Source organism: Anoplopoma fimbria, chromosome 6 (genome assembly GCF_027596085.1).
Source record: "Anoplopoma fimbria isolate UVic2021 breed Golden Eagle Sablefish chromosome 6, Afim_UVic_2022, whole genome shotgun sequence".
Taxonomy (NCBI): Eukaryota; Metazoa; Chordata; class Actinopteri; order Perciformes; family Anoplopomatidae; genus Anoplopoma; species Anoplopoma fimbria.
In genome coordinates, this window is record NC_072454.1 from 12,431,929 (window position 1) to 12,447,985 (window position 16,057).

At 40.2% G+C, this 16,057-nt stretch overlaps 3 protein-coding genes across 3 annotated transcripts; all 3 read left to right on the top strand.

Moving 5' to 3' along the window:
- Positions 1 to 1,078: 1,078 nt before the first annotated feature.
- On the top strand, positions 1,079 to 5,012 carry ppa1b (inorganic pyrophosphatase 1b). The gene is made up of 11 exons (XM_054600075.1): positions 1,079 to 1,213; positions 2,161 to 2,225; positions 2,637 to 2,690; positions 3,054 to 3,173; positions 3,326 to 3,412; positions 3,592 to 3,718; positions 3,808 to 3,935; positions 4,122 to 4,207; positions 4,341 to 4,416; positions 4,521 to 4,560; positions 4,656 to 5,012. Exons 1-11 carry the CDS (start codon positions 1,153 to 1,155, stop codon positions 4,685 to 4,687), a joined length of 876 nt encoding a protein of 291 aa, XP_054456050.1. The 5' UTR covers positions 1,079 to 1,152; the 3' UTR covers positions 4,688 to 5,012.
- Positions 5,013 to 5,778: 766 nt separating this feature from the next.
- Positions 5,779 to 10,086, top strand: sar1ab (secretion associated, Ras related GTPase 1Ab). The gene is made up of 7 exons (XM_054600341.1): positions 5,779 to 5,862; positions 6,958 to 7,028; positions 7,756 to 7,875; positions 7,973 to 8,038; positions 8,119 to 8,222; positions 8,306 to 8,437; positions 8,810 to 10,086. The coding sequence occupies exons 2-7, from the start codon at positions 6,971 to 6,973 to the stop codon at positions 8,924 to 8,926; spliced, it is 597 nt and encodes a 198-aa protein (XP_054456316.1). The 5' UTR covers positions 5,779 to 5,862; positions 6,958 to 6,970; the 3' UTR covers positions 8,927 to 10,086.
- A 1,798-nt stretch (positions 10,087 to 11,884) lies between these two features.
- Positions 11,885 to 15,588, top strand: tysnd1 (trypsin like peroxisomal matrix peptidase 1). Its single transcript, XM_054600412.1, has 4 exons — positions 11,885 to 13,138; positions 14,427 to 14,557; positions 14,704 to 14,889; positions 15,086 to 15,588. Exons 1-4 carry the CDS (start codon positions 12,087 to 12,089, stop codon positions 15,286 to 15,288), a joined length of 1,572 nt encoding a protein of 523 aa, XP_054456387.1. The 5' UTR covers positions 11,885 to 12,086; the 3' UTR covers positions 15,289 to 15,588.
- Positions 15,589 to 16,057: the final 469 nt, after the last annotated feature.

A 16,057-nucleotide genomic window follows, 5' to 3' on the forward strand; every position in this document is an offset into this window, starting at 1 on the left:
TATAAAGAAATAGAATACCAGGAACACTCTGCTTTTTGTGTTTCGTCGGTTAACTAATTATCCCAACATGCACTTAAACTTTTCTGTTCCTTATAATTATATGCAGATGCACAAGCCATATAGCTCAGTCATGTGAGATCATAACCTCAGCAGCTGGTAATATTTAAATAACTAACAGCTTACAAACAAGTTTTATTTACTCAGGGCGTACATGTTGTAATTATTCAAAGATTCAGTGTTTAGATACATTTTAACCTTCTGAACCAGATTGCCAAAGACTTCAAAACATCAGTCCCCAAACCAATGGGTGACATCATGATGACTAGGTCCACTCCTTATACACAGTCAATGATATAGCACGTGGCCCCTTCCTTTTTTTCACCATTGGTAACAGTTGTGGACACACACAAAAAGTTGTGTATATATGGATTTCATTGTTTTTTTCTATTGCATAGTAACTTTGTTGTATTGGACAAAATACATTATTGTGTCTGATTGTGTTGTTTCCATAGAGGTGCGGGAGGTATGTATGTAGTGAAAATCAAGGCCAGAGAGAGTAAAGTTATAAAGTACCATAAATATTTCCATCCATAAATGTGTGGGGGTGCTTTTCAGTTATTTGTGTTTCATACATCATTTTATGATTTAAGTTTTTAGTGTGTAGCTTTTAATGCTGATTTTAAATGTCTGTAAAGCGTCTTTGAGTACTCTGAAAAGCGCTCTATAAATAAAATGTATTATTATTATTATTATTATTTAAAGAAAGGACTGGGTCTGGAAATGTCAAAACATATTCAGCCAATAGTACCATTTAACCTTTTTTGCCTTAAAATAAACAATATTTAGTTAATACTTCGATAACCACAATACAAGATGACATAATGTTTCATATAACAACACTGACATTGCAGTTCATCCATATATTTCGTCTTAAACTCTCTTTATATATACACAATGCAAAGTTCCACTTCCACTGCACATTTTTGGTTTTATTTTCATCTGCTGAGTATGATAATTCCTACAGCCTCTGAAGGCATCTCGAGCAAAGAGCGCATGCGCTGTGCCCTCTGGTTCAACACTACCTCCTACCGAGCTCAGCAGACGTCTCCTTCCGCCGCCATCCTTCACCCCGGAGCCCGCAAACCTGCAAAGATGAGCTTCACTGTGGAAGAGAGGGGCAACCCCAACTCCCTGAGCTACCGCTTGTTCTTCAGTAAGTAGAAAACGAGTAGAAATTAAAGAGCTTTGTCATTGTTTGCTACTTTGAGGTCTTTTCACTAAAACCCGACAGGCTGGCTGCAACCTTCCACGTGTCACTTATTTATTATTGGGGCTGCTTAGTTTCATCCTACCGGTGTTAGTGATGGTTTTGAACGTACAGATCTACACACATCTCCACCAGCTCGAATAGTCGGCTCTGTTTGAGCCATTTGAAGCTCTCTAACCAGTTTAGCCGGTTCCACAATATGGAAACACAATATGGTTTCTGACATAAAGTCATCTTAGGTCCAAACGTCGAGTTTACGCCACTGCTCTTCAACTTTGTAGAAATTAGTTGGTTATTTCGGGAAATCTGACAAGGTGCTTGAACACGTCATCTGGCATAAAAGCTTGGAGCTGGTGAGGCAACACCCTCTCTGATTGTAATGCGTTACCCCAGTGATATTGATAAACACAAGGCTGCGAGCTGTTAAATAACCTTAAAGCTCACTTAAGTTGCACAGTTAATCATTTTTCTAATTTATTGTAGCTCCCTTTATAGTTTGTAATCATAGTTTTTACAGACAAACCCCCCCAAGTCAAGCCTTGTCTTTGATATAAAAATGCAATATTTTAAACTCTTATTGCCTGTATTAATAGGTGCACTATCCTAGATTTGTCATTGAACCTTGACTTGGGAGAGGCTATGCTATAGAGACATAAAATGCATTAACTCTAATCTGTTTTTTTCAAAAAGCAACCCATTGGCACACCTTCAAACAAAAGTGAAAGCAATCAGAAATGAAAACCTATTTCCTCTCTTGGCTTATCCACTACACACGATGACATGATTTGATCCGTTCTGGTTTAGGACACTGGGCTGTTGATAAGAGACAGATAAGAGCAGCCTGTATCTGTCTGTTATGTTCATACAGTGTTTTTAATCTGACTGTTTTACAGAGAATGCAGAGGGAAAGTATGTTTCACCATTCCATGACATACCAATATATGCTGATGAGAGTCAGGTAATGTAGCATCTTTCACCTCTACCAAAGTCAATATCTATATATCAATCTATATATATATATATATACACATCTATTTTGTTTACCCTTTCAATCTACCCGCTGCTTAATATTTAACCAATAGTGCTGCCATGAATATGTAGTTTTCTTTCAATCAATTACAGACGCTAAGGAAATGGCCTTTACTCTTTATTTTCCCAGTGCTGTGTCAATACCTCTTGTGATTGCAGTAGATTAGGTATTATCTAATCTTTACGGAACAATTATGCTATTAATGTTTTGACCAAAGCAATGTCCGTGAATGCCAGAATGTTGCACATTATATAAGCATTTGTTGAGTCATCCTTAGGTGTGTCCTATGCTATTTCAGAGCAATTAAAGATCATTATTACATATTCTTGTCTCTCACAGAACATCTTCCATGTGGTTGTCGAAGTACCAAGGTGGACAAATGCAAAGATGGAGGTATGAATGTCAGATCATTTTCCACCATCAACTTTTGGATCGGATCAGATTTTAGAAGCTTTGACTTTAGTTTGATCCCAATGTCTTTAACAGTTTACCCAACAGGTTCTAAAATGTTTCATTAACTAAAGGGTAATCCTTCATCTGAGAGTTCAACAACATCAAACATTATGATTAACCATAAGTTCATTTATTTTTAGTCATGCATTGGATTGGATTGCAACTAGATTAAAATGTGAAGTTCTTCTGTTGCAATAAGACATCACAAATGCACGATAACATGAATTAAATAATGTTTTTTTTTTTGTCTTTTTAGTACTTATCAGTTCTTTTAAAGTAACAGCAATACACTCTTATTTTCAGATCGCTACAAAAGACCCCTTGAACCCAGTAAAGCAAGATGTGAAGAAGGGCAAGTTGCGATTTGTTGCCAATGTTTTCCCACATAAGGGCTACATTTGGAACTATGGAGCCATTCCTCAGGTTAGTTTTTTGTTTTTCCAATCTGAAGGTGTCCTCCCTAAAAACTGTGATGGCGTTAAATCGATCGTGACGCGTTTAAAATGTAAAACAGCAGATGTTGTGTAATTTTACTTAACTCAGCTGGCTTGCTTTTGTTCTGTGTGTTGCTTCAGACATGGGAAGATCCCGCACACAAAGATGGAGACATCGGCTGCGGCGGCGACAACGACCCCATTGACGTCTGCGAGATCGGCACTAAGGTACAACACTAGCTTGATGATTCTACAGCCTTACGTAAATGTTTATCATCTTTCATTAGGTCATTAAGTCACTGTGATTATCGATGTCATTGTTTGTTGTGTACATAAATTGAATTGAAAAAGGCAAATACTGCTGAGATCAACAGAAAATGAACTGGGAGCTCATACGTCCTCTCTAGGTGTGTTCCCGCGGGGAGGTAATCAAAGTCAAGGTGCTCGGGGTCCTGGCCATGATCGATGAGGGTGAGACTGATTGGAAAGTGATTGCAATTAACGTAGAGGACCCTGAAGCTAACGACTTTAACAGTAAGAACCCTCATTTTGTTCCCTCTAAGCTTCTTAGCAGTCTGCATCAGTCGTACTGAACTTATGATGTTGTCCTCGTGTACGTTCAGACATCAGTGATGTCCAGCGCCTGAAACCTGGTTACCTGGAATCCACGGTCGACTGGTTCAGGAGGTACAAAGTGCCTGATGGGAAGCCAGAGAACCAGTTTGCTTTCAACGACGAGTTCAAAGACAAGGTATTCACCCTAACACGCCTTATTTAAACAGAATCTTTACTGTGACAAACAGTTTTGGATTAATCTTGAGCACAGAGCTGCCTTGTGCCTTTTCAAACTGGATAACAGATTTTTCTTGTATGAATGTTAATAGAATAAAAATATTACTTTCAACAAAGCACTTAACAGTTTTTTTTTGTGTTTCAGGACTTTGCCATTAAAGTAATCAAGAGCACTCATAACTTTTGGAAGGCCCTAATTTCCCAAAAGACCAATGCTGGTGAACTGAACTGGTAAACACTGTTCTTGCTTTTTTGACCACGGCTTAAATTACAGCTGCTTTTTAGGACAAATGTTATTTGACTTTAACTGTATTAAATTATAGCTTCTAAACTATGAATGACTGTGTCTTATCATGCAATACAGCAAAAACACGTGTGTCTCGGCCAGTGACAGCCCTTACTGCTGTACGGTGGAGGAGGCTAAAGCTGTTGTTGGTGAAGTAAGTACGATTTAGTTCTTCCATTTTTTTTTTTTATCACAAGGATATCTGTCAATACCAGGCCTTATTCCTCCGTGATAAATTATGTTTCACTCTATTTTTAGACCAGTCCTTGTGGAAAAGAAGAACCCATCCCCTCATCAGGTAGCTTTTCCAAAAAAATATTCCTGTAAATAATTATAATTGTATTTCTCCTGAACATCATTGATCTGATGTGAGATTGACGTTTTCATTTGCAGTGGATAAATGGTTCTACTACGAGAGGAAGTAAACCAGGAGCGGTTTGGATTGGAGCAGAGTGAAAGGCTCATCTCTCATACTGGAAGATGGTCTTACCAATGGGAACCAATGGGATGACAGGATGGGATCTGGATGGTTGGGTCTGGGCTGGCTGTTTACCAGTAGATGAAGAAATACTGTACTGTAGAAACATTTAAAAAGTACTCAAATCATGACCAATTCATTTCTTATTTAACAAAGATCTCTTTGGAGATGTGCTGTCATAAAGAAATTACAAGATCTATTCTTGTAGGTACTTGTGTCATCATGTTTGAATCTGAGCTGCTTTAATAAAGCTTCTCTGGTTAAATTATTATTAAAGTGTGATTTATTTGTGTCTGCCACAGAATGTATTCTTAATAAAGAGACAATCACTAGCATCTATGTTGCCGCCATGACCACGAGTTTAATGAGCAGAGCTGTAAGAGAACTTTAAGGAAATCAAGATGAACTTTGCTTTATCTCTAAACTTCTCTTTTTGTTATAAGGCTGCCACCTAGTGGTCAGTACACTACATTACTTTACTTTTTTCGATGCATTTATTTACGGGTATACTTAATGTTTTCACACTACTCTTTGTGTGTGTGTAGGGTATAATACGTCATTCCTTTGTCTTATCAGGCTTATGGTCTTCCTTGTATGTTCTTTAACAATTTGTATGGACCAAAAAAGAAAAAAACCCCAGAAATATTAAAGTATAATAGCAAAATTAATTCCAGATTTTTCCAAGTAGTCCACACTGGGAATTCTGTGCTGGTGAATGAAATCTACTAAACGGGATCATAACATTTACAATGAAATAACATTCTGGGTCCTCACATTCAGAATATATTGTCATCTTTAACAGAACTTTAAATTGTGCTTCAGCAATTAATTTTTTTTGTAAACTCATGACTAGAACTTTGTGTTAATATTGTAGAAAAGTAGGTAGAAAATATTCCCAAAATAAATAGCAGTATAATTCCTACTATAAAAGACAGGAGTGCGAGTTTATGGTACATTTTTAAGAAAAGCATTACTGGCATGTGCCCCCCCCGCCCCCCTCCATATGCCATAATAGTGACGTATTTCCGGCTAGCTGTCAAACCCGCAGGCTACATGACAGTCGACGGGCAGGTTGGACCAAGAAACATCTGACGGCCAGTTCATAAATCCGACAGACAAAAGGTAAGACACTATGGATCAAGTTAACCCTGTTTCAGAGTCCACGTGTTTCTTTCTGCTTGTTGAACCACTTTCCTCACAACATCCAGGTTTAGTTGAGCGAGTTATTTCCAGATCTCTTTGCGCGAATGTCATCTGCTGAATGTTTCATTGTTTACTTCTCTGACAGCTGATCTCGTTGCAACACGCTTCATGTGATAGAACCGAGCTGTGGCAGTAATCGTGAAATCGCTGGAACAAACATTTCCCAAGAACTTAGTGATGACTTTTGAGCCCTGTGTTATGTTGAAATACATTAAAATTAGTTTTTGAATACTGGTTTGAGATTTGCATTTAAACCTGGTGCAATTTCTGACACGAATACCAAACATTAAAGAGGGTAAACTGGAGAACAAGCTGTGTTGCTGCACTTATTCTACAGTTGGATTTAAATGCCGTGCTTTATAAATGGAGTTTGTTGTTTGCAAATGATCCAACTGTATGATAAGTAATCAACAGTTGGGTATTTTCCCCCGAAGCCTTAGTCACTGAAGGCCTCACTAGTCATTGCAACAAGCACATCAAGTCTCACATAGAGTGACAGGTGTGTGTGAGTGTGTGTGTGTGGGTGAGAGAGGGAAGCAGGGGGTGACTGCTGAGATCAAGTGTCCCTGCCACAACCCGTCATAAAAATAGTCAAGGGAAGATCAGTGTAACTTAGTGGGACAGCCCTCAGAAACAAACTAACATCTAAAAATCTCCTGAAGCGTGTTTGTTGTTTAATTTGGCCTCCTTTCCCTTTCACGCTCTAAAGCTTGTGTGATTATGAAGAGCTTAGACATACCAGCAGAATAATCCAGAGTTAGGAATAATGATTAACAATGAGCTTCAGTGCTGGAATCTGTCCTTTTGCAACACCATATTAAATGCTTATTTCCTAATTCGGTCTTGATGTGTTGCGTTGTTACATGGGACTTGTCTTTCTAATCTCATGTTCCTATGAGGGGAGAGGTGACTCGGTTAAGGTCTGACTGGCACTCGAGCCAACGTAATCACTGTCCTTGGCTGTGTTCTTCTTTAATGTAATAAATCATTTCAGTTATATGTTCTGTATTACAGGCAGTCCAGAGAAATGTCTTTTATTTTTGACTGGATCTACAGGAGCTTCAGCAGTGTCTTGCAACTATTAGGTAAAGTACAGCACATTATCTTGTATCAATAATAAAGTTCAACCTTAAGCAGCAGAACTTTGTTGTCATGGAAAGTAAATTGACAGAGCCAAACTAAAATGTCTGTAGCTCATGAACCACACTGAGTGTATGCATGGAGAAGGTCTTTCCAGAAAGCAAACTTACCAACGTTTCTTGTGAACGTGTTGGATGCATTATATGTTTGTCACTTTGAATAACTGTCTGTCCCTTTGTCAGTAGATGTCAAGGAAACTAAGTGGCTACAAACAAAATACCAAGCACAAATCACACATAGTATGAGGAAATACAGGATATTTTGAAAAATGGGTGAAGGTTGATCGCCTTAAAGGCTGTTAGGCTATAACTACAAAATAAACCAGGTCATTCTGAGTCATTAGAAGTGTTTTCATTTTACATTTAGATATATTTTTACCAATTTCAGCCCAAATACTCAGCTGTGCAGATTTTCAATTTATTTTTGGTATCATCTACGTTTCTAAAAATAGATACCACCAATTTGCATAAATGTGTAAAAACACAGATGTAGTAGAATTTCTGTGCCATGCCTGAATAAGACAAAAAAAGAAAACCCCTTGGTGTTTGTTATGACTGTAGGGCCTCCCTCTCCTCCTCCCGCTCATCATCATAATCTTTGAAACCAAGATAAAAAAAGAGTTTGCAGTGATCTTATTTATATTCATATGGCTTGTATTCTTTTTATCCTCAGGGTTGTACAAGAAGAGTGGCAAGCTGGTGTTCCTTGGACTAGACAATGCTGGAAAAACCACACTCCTGCACATGCTCAGAGACGACAGGCTCGGACAACACGTGCCGACGCTACATCCGAGTACATTCAGCAAATATGACATGTCGTCAGTTCTGCAGTCAGTTTTGTACCTTGCCTTGTCACTAATCTAAAGTCAGTGCTTTCCCTCTTTCCTCAGCATCTGAGGAGCTGACCATAGCTGGGATGACCTTTACAACGTTTGACCTTGGAGGTCATACACAAGGTAGGAGGAATAAGAAATATGCAGTTTGAGTCACTGGCAGCTTTGTGTACATAAATGCCGACATTGTGTTGCTCTCACAGCGCGAAGGATCTGGAAGAACTACCTCCCAGCCATAAACGGTATAGTCTACATGGTGGACTGTGCAGACCATGAGCGGCTAGCAGAGGCTAAAGTTGAACTGGATGTAAGTTAATTATATTGGTTTCACCTTTATACGACACTCAATGCAGTTCTCTTTGGTGTATATCTGACACTTTCTGTTTGCAGGCCCTGTTGACGGATGAAACCGTCTCCAACGTCCCGGTTCTCATCCTGGGGAATAAGATAGACCGGCCAGAGGCCATAAGTGAGGATGGGCTCAGAGGAACGTTTGGCCTTCATGGACACACAACTGGAAAGGTAATCAACACATAAGGGATTAAATTAAGTGAATGGAATCTCTATGTTGTAAAGCAGTAGAGACACTAAAACAGCATATTTCCTATAGTTACTCTTTACTCTGCTTTATAACTTCATTACACATCACATTTGTGTCCATGTTGCCTGGTCGTTCAAGGACATTTTCACATAATAACAACAACAGTGTGCTTCACAAATCTCCCAAGGCCAGATCTATATCTGTTTCAACACTGAAAAAAAGTGTTAATTTTCAGGTTATCAGGTTTAAGATAATGATTGTACGTGTTCGTCATCCATGGAAGAGCAGGTTGAAATGTTTGGGTTGGAAATTAATATCTGTTCTTTTGGATGCGTCTTTTTGTTTCTTTTCAGGGCAAAGTGTCTCTGAAGGAGCTGAATTTGAGACCAATGGAGGTTTACATGTGTAGTGTGCTGAAGAGACAAGGCTATGGAGACGGTTTCCGCTGGCTATCACAGTATATTGACTGATTAATGTTCTATTAACAACCTTATTTACCGTACTACCTGCACACAGAAAGACATGTTCCACAAAGAAAACTACCTGACATAGATATATTTACTTAACTACACCATATTTAGGACTTTGACTGTGCAATTAGGAAAGGTGTTACGAGTGTTTTGTGTTAATATACCTGGTATTCTTCACGAGTTCAATCATACCACAGCAGGTCAGAGTTAAGTTATGAATCATCCGTCTGTATTGTTCAGATTATGTGTGGAGAATAATCTTCATGGTGTGGTTTCTTCCTTTACGTAAAACCTGTAGAGAATTCTGTTCGCCATATAGAACATGTCATTGCTGTGAACCAGTTTCTGACCCAGGTTTATTTATAGCTGCTGGTGTAGACTTACAGTGAAGGTCAATTTGGTTAACATTTTGTGTCTGAGGTTACTCTTCCTTGATTGAGAGTGTATATTATAATTATATCTTTATATTTAGCCTACTTCTTTTAAACTAATGGGAATCTTCAAGAACTATACCATTTTTCATCCACAGACACGATAGTTTTTCTGAAAACTGCTGCAGAGATTTGGTGCCATATTTGTTCATTAGAAAAGTTTTACTAGCCTAGTTTTCAGTAGCCTGCTACCTCCAACGATACTGACAGTTCTACAGATTTCATGTTTTTTCTATTCATTGAAGGGTTTACAACTGCAGGCCAATTATATGACTGTGACCACAAGTGCATTAACTGACATTTTGCTGCATGACCTTTTTGATAGCACAGAACAGTGTCTAATAATTGCAGTAAATGTTAACTGCATCAGCACAGCCAGGTGATGTGACAACGTTGGAGGCCAAACTACTGGTTTTCATGATTGCTGTGAAACAACTTGAGTACTTTGTGATTAGTAGCTGCTCTAAACAAGCAGTGATATGAGAGTACCTGAGTGGTGCTTTAAAAGTAGGCCATGCAAAAAATATGCATGAAATGACCTCTTAGTGCAATATTATACACTATTTTGTATATAAGCTCTTATTTATATTTTGCAATAAAAATGTGGCTTGCCTAATGTTACATCGAGCCTTGACCTCTAAGGTAATGCATCTGTTACAAAAGGCAGGTCATATTGTTATTTAACGTGTGAAGTTTGAGCCTAATAAATATTTTTGACAATCCTATAAAGCTTTCTTGTCTGGCAAATTTGTATCTATTTTTGTAAACAGTAGAAGGTTTTATATAATCAATTGCAAACATAATTTAACAATACTGTTATTACTACACCATAAAATAATTATTATGATGGTCAAACTGTTTTTAAGATACTGTTATTCTAAGTGTAAAAAAATGCTTAAAATCTACTGCTAAGAAATAATTAAACATTTAAACCAGCTAAACTATAATATTGGACCTTATTCCCCAAATTATCCTATATTGTAAACTGTTAATTTAACATGAAGGAGCTGTACAGCTGATGCAAAAAATAATTAGTAAAAATTCCTGGACTACCTCACCAACTGTCCACAGTATGTGAGGATAAGGGAGTGTGAGTCAGATCGGGTGTCCTGCAGCACAGGGGCCCCACAAGGAACCGTTCTGGCTCCATTCCTCTTCTCCATATACACATCGGACTTCAAATATAACTCTGCTACCTGCCACCTGCAAAAGTTCTCTGACGACTCTGCAATCGTCGGCCTCATCTCCGCCGGTGATGAGAGGCAATACAGAGAACTGAACCAGGACTTCATAGGATGGTGCCGGCGGAACCGCCTCCAGATCAACTCTGGTAAAACCAAAGAGCTGGTGGTGGACTTCCGCTGGGGTAAACACTGTCCTCCGGAACCAGTGAACATCCAGGGACAGGACATTGAGATTGTGAAATCTTATAAGTACCTGGGTGTTCACTTGAACAATAGACTGGACTGGACTAATCATACAAATGCACTTTACAAAAAGGGTCAGAGCAGACTATCTGCTGAGGAGACTGAGGTCCTTTGGAGTGCAGGGAGCACTCCTGAGGACCTTTTTCAACTCTGTGGTGGCATCAGCCATTTTTTATGCAGTGGTCTGCTGGAGCAGCAGCATCTCGACAGCCGACAAGAAGAGACTCAACAAGCTTGTCAGGAAGGCCAGCAGTGTGCTGGGGTGTCCACTGGATACGGTGGAGGTGGTGGGAGACAGGAGGATGATGGCCAAGCTGTCATCCCAGATGAACAACGCCTCCCACCCCATGCAGGACACCCTGGCAGCTCTGTGCAGCTCCTTCAGCCACCGGCTGCTTCACCCCCGGTGTGTGAAGGAGAGGTATCGCAGGTCCTTCCTTCCAGCTGCTGTCAGGTTGCACAACCAACTCTGCTCCCAGCAGACCACATGACACATGACAATAAAAACATGACAATAAAAACCTGTGCAATACATTACACTGTGCAATAATAGTTAAAATAGTTTTTTCTGTCTGTAAATATAATATTTCAGTGATTGTTGTTTTTCTACTGTTTCTTATTGCTTATTTATAATACTTGTTTTTTTATTTTTATCTTGTCTTTCTTCTACTATGTCTCTTGTGTGCACTTTACTCTATGCTGCTGTAAGCCTGCAAATTTCCCCGCTGCGGGACTAATAAAGGATTATCTTATCTTATCTTATCTTTAAATTAATATAAAAGAACATTAACTAATACCAGGCAGTTAAAACTCTTTTACCATTAAAAAAACTTTTTTTAGTTTTAGATATACAAATCAATTAAACGTTATTTAGCATCCCTTTCAGACATTCATTTTATCAAATGATTCCCAAAACATTAAACCGATGGTAGGGTACTATGTACGGTAGCCGTGTAGCACCAAAACACTAAGGTCCCGCCTCCTCATTTCCCATTGGCTCAGAGCTTTACTATTTACGTTCGGACCAATCACATTGATCTGTAGGCGTGGTTCTATTTCTCGTGGACCAATGAGACTCAACCAGGAAGTTAGATGGCAGAAGTCACGTTAATAAGCACTACTGTAAATACAATAAGCGATAGAAGACTAGCTTTGATATATACCTGTACAGTATGAAGTGTTGTCTAACAGCTGGCCTCAGTGCTGCCTTTCAACGACCCTCCGCTGTCTTCAAGTCACTAAACTTCATTATCGACTAACTTATGCAAGAGCGGCGGTTAAAGTTCACATGCAGCCGGCAGCATGGAGGTAAAGGAGGTAGAGAAGTGCTGCTGTGTAGTTCAGGTGTTTGAGGATTTCTCAGCGAAGAAACCCGTGAGCTGCAGCGGGGTTATCGTGCATCCTCAAACGGGGACAGTGATATGCTCGGGGGTCCCGTTTTCTCGTTTCACCACCGACAGAGGCTCCCTCTCCTCGGACCGCAGCTGCCTGTCACCGCACAGCTTCAGAGAGAAACTCAACATCCGCGTCAGCTTTTCTGCACGGGGAGAAGCATCCTCACCTCGACGGGAGGTTGCAGCCGAGTTGCTGATGCTGGTGAACTGCCTGGAGTTCAGACAGGCTTTCCGGGCAGTTTTCCAGGAGGCTGACAAGTGGCGTTTCCACGTTGATGATGAAGAAGAAGAAGAGGAGGAGGTGATCAGAGAGGCCCAGTCCCTCAGCTGGTTCGCGGTCCTCCAGGCCAGTGAGGTGTCACAGAGCAGCCCAGATGGAGTCACGATCCCCTGGCAGAGCAGCTCGTCTCTGCAGAAGGGATGCCCGGTGGTTGCATGTGGCTCCCCCTTCGGCTCCCTCTGCTTGGACCTCTTCAGCAGCACCCTCAGCAGGGGCATCATCAGCAACCTCTCCGGGGAGGACAACGCCGTCATCCTCACGGACGCGCGGTGCCTGCCGGGCACGGAGGGCGGAGGGTTGTTCTCGGTGAGAGGCGCAGACAGTGTGCGTCTCCTCGGGCTGATCGTGTCCCCGTTTGGTTGGAAGGCAAACGAGTGGATCGGCCTCACTCTAGTCTGCTCGGTCCAGATGGTCTTTAGGAGCATCCTCCGCTGCAGGAGGGGGGGAGGTCAAGGTCAAGATCCGCTCCGAGATGTTTGGCTCCGTCCGGGAGAGCCTGGCCTCCTCATGGCCAAAGCAGGACAGGAGATAAGAGCTGTCAGAAGCCCCACTGTGTGCTTGGTGGACAGTGGACAGTTCTGGGGGTCAGGGGTCGTTGTCGCCTCTCAGCTGGTCGTGACCTGCCGCCACGTGGTCAACGGGAGGTCGACAGTCACCCTGAAGTTCCATCTCAGGGACAGGTGACAGCACATCTTAACCCCTGTCTACAGTACCAGTCAAAAGTTTGGACACACCTTCTCATTCACTGGTTTTTCCTAAATTTTTATTTTTATTTTTTTCTACATTGTAGATTAATATTGAAGACATCCAAACTATGAAGGAACACATATGGAATTATGTGGTAAACAAACAAATGCTCAACAAACCAGAATATGTTTTATATGTTAGATTCTTCAAAGTAGTTGAATGAGAAGGTGTGTCCAAACTTTTGACTGGTACTGTAAGTGTGTGCTGTCGGGTTCTCCACAAACACAACCCTTCACTGTACAGAAAGGGATTCAATGAAAATTCATCCCAAACACATTAAAAAACACGTTTAATTGTCAAAGCAAACCCTTTTGACTGTTACAGGACAACCACAGGTGGAACTAATAACGTTAACGATGTGTCAGTCCAAGTTAAGTGCCCCTGTAAACAATGCTGGTATGCCATGACATGTTGAGATATCTGCTGTGACCTTTGAACTCAAACCACATACTGCTTTTAGTTTGTGGTTCTTGATGCCCCAGAAACAAACTCAACATCTGTCTTTCAAAAGGCACAATAATGCCGTAGTAAGTAAAAAAAAAAAAGTAAGATATAAGTCACAAAGTGCTTAAATGGGGAAGAAAACATAACTAACACCAGGTGAACATACAAGGGCCATCAATTTACAAGGTCAGTTTTTAGAACATGAAACCTATTAAGAGAGGCACTATAGACAGTAAAATACACAATACAAATCAGTGAAACTGACAAATCCTTTCATTCAAAAGGCCCTTTACAGCCACCCACACAGGTGTTTTCACTTATTTTGCCTGATTGGACCACGTCTCACGACTGTGTGTGTTCGATTGATAAATCCCTTTTCTTCCACCTATTAAGACTAACAGTCACATCATTTTTTTATTTTATTTAGATTCTTTCAAAAACATCTCATCAGAAAGTGTCACAGCAAAATTCATCCATGTGTCTTTCCAAAATATTTGGTTCCTCACCATATGTGGTTGTATATTTGTTATACATATGTGGTCTGTATTACCTTCACCATTTAACATGGACTTTGGTTATCGCATGTTAATTACCAGAGAGGTAACCACTTCCAACTTTAACTTGTGCAGAGGTTTAATCAAACAGATGAAACACCTGTGTGGGTTCAGGGCCTTTCAATATGCTGTCATTTTTCTGATCACAGTGTCAAGTGATTCGGTACAAACAATGCAGAATATATAATGTATGCTGTTTGTTTTGACGACTTCTGTTTCACAGAGTCAGTGATGTGGTGGGTGATGTGCTGTTTTCCACTAAAGCCTCCTCACCCTTCGATTTGGCTTTGGTGCAGCTGAGGGACTCTGTCACAGAGGCTGTGGTGCCTCACATGGCTCAGAGTTTTAATCCAGGTTTGATTTCAGTCTTGTTTCGTCAAAACAGTTTTTTGGGGGGGAGTTACATCTGGCTTTATATTGAGTTCCAGAGGAGATCAGTCTCTTTATCCTAATTAAGACTGTTATAAGATTGATTTTCAGCTTGGTTTTTCTGCCTACAGGGGAACCTGTAGTTGTGGTGGGATATGGAGGCTTGGGTCGGAGATGTGGTCCGTCCCTGACCTGTGGTGTCCTCTCAAAAACCATCAGCCTGAATGACCAGCCGGTCATGCTTCAGACCACTTGTGCAGTGCAGGCAGGGACCAGTGGGGGTGCTGTGGTACGGACATGCTCAGGAGAGCTGCTGGGTAAGAAAACCCTGCAAATACAAAATCATGTACTGCTTTTTGATCAGTGGGGGGCATATGATGACCATAAAAAACTAAACTGTAACAATGGACCCATGTGTGGAGAGATAAGGCAGCTATACACACACCAGATCGCTCTCTCTGCACTGCTGTATTTACATTTTTTAAACTATAAGGATTATTTTCTGTTTTGCAGGTATCGTGTCCAGCAACACAAGAGACTTTGCTGCTGAAGTGACTTACCCGCACCTCAACTTTAGCATCCCAGTGACTGTTTTCCAGAGATTGTTGCAGCATTTTCACCAGACAAAGGATGTTAATGTGTTCAGGGCGTTGGATACCACAGAAAAAGAAGTCGGCACAGTGTGGAGGCTGCAGAGTGCACAAAGCAAACTATAACTGAAGACCCCTGCAGCTTGAGATATGCTAGAGGAAAGGATTGGATGGTTAAATCAATATGGATTATATGTCAAATCTAAATTAAATAATACATTTTATATTGGGTGTAATTTTTAAAACCATTTGTTTCATACCTCACTTTGTAAGAAGACAGACACAAAGTCACAGATCTGAAAGAGTAAATGCAATTATAATTATTAATTTCTAATGTTGATTCTGTCAACCAGAATGATGTAGTAAACTGTAAATTATTGATTAAATATTGATGTTACATTTGACTTTAATACCAGCTAAGATTGTTTTAATATACTGTAATGTAATTATATTAATAAAAAAGTTTATTCTGGTGACATTTTGATGTACTTTGGGTACATTTCTGTACACAATTGTCACAAATGAATCGCATGACAACCTAAATTTAGAACCGGAAGGCTGAATAAAGCAAGAATAAATTATTCCCTATGTAAATTCATGAAGCTAGCTAGATAGAACAATGAGAATGGATAGACAAAAGTGCATCAGGTTTCACCCTTATCCATTTAACAGTTACAGTATGAAGAAAACACATGACACTTTGCATGTGTTAGGATTTAAACCTGGTTCTGTAACACATGGCTTATTTTTACCAAGCAGGAGGAATATTCAGCATCACTTGCTGGCAGGTTGCTGAAAATGATTGGTCCCTTTGGGTAGCCACAGACCTGCTGTCAGTATCAGGTATTCAGACATCTGTTGGCAGGCATACCCACTCACAGCTAACACATTTAAG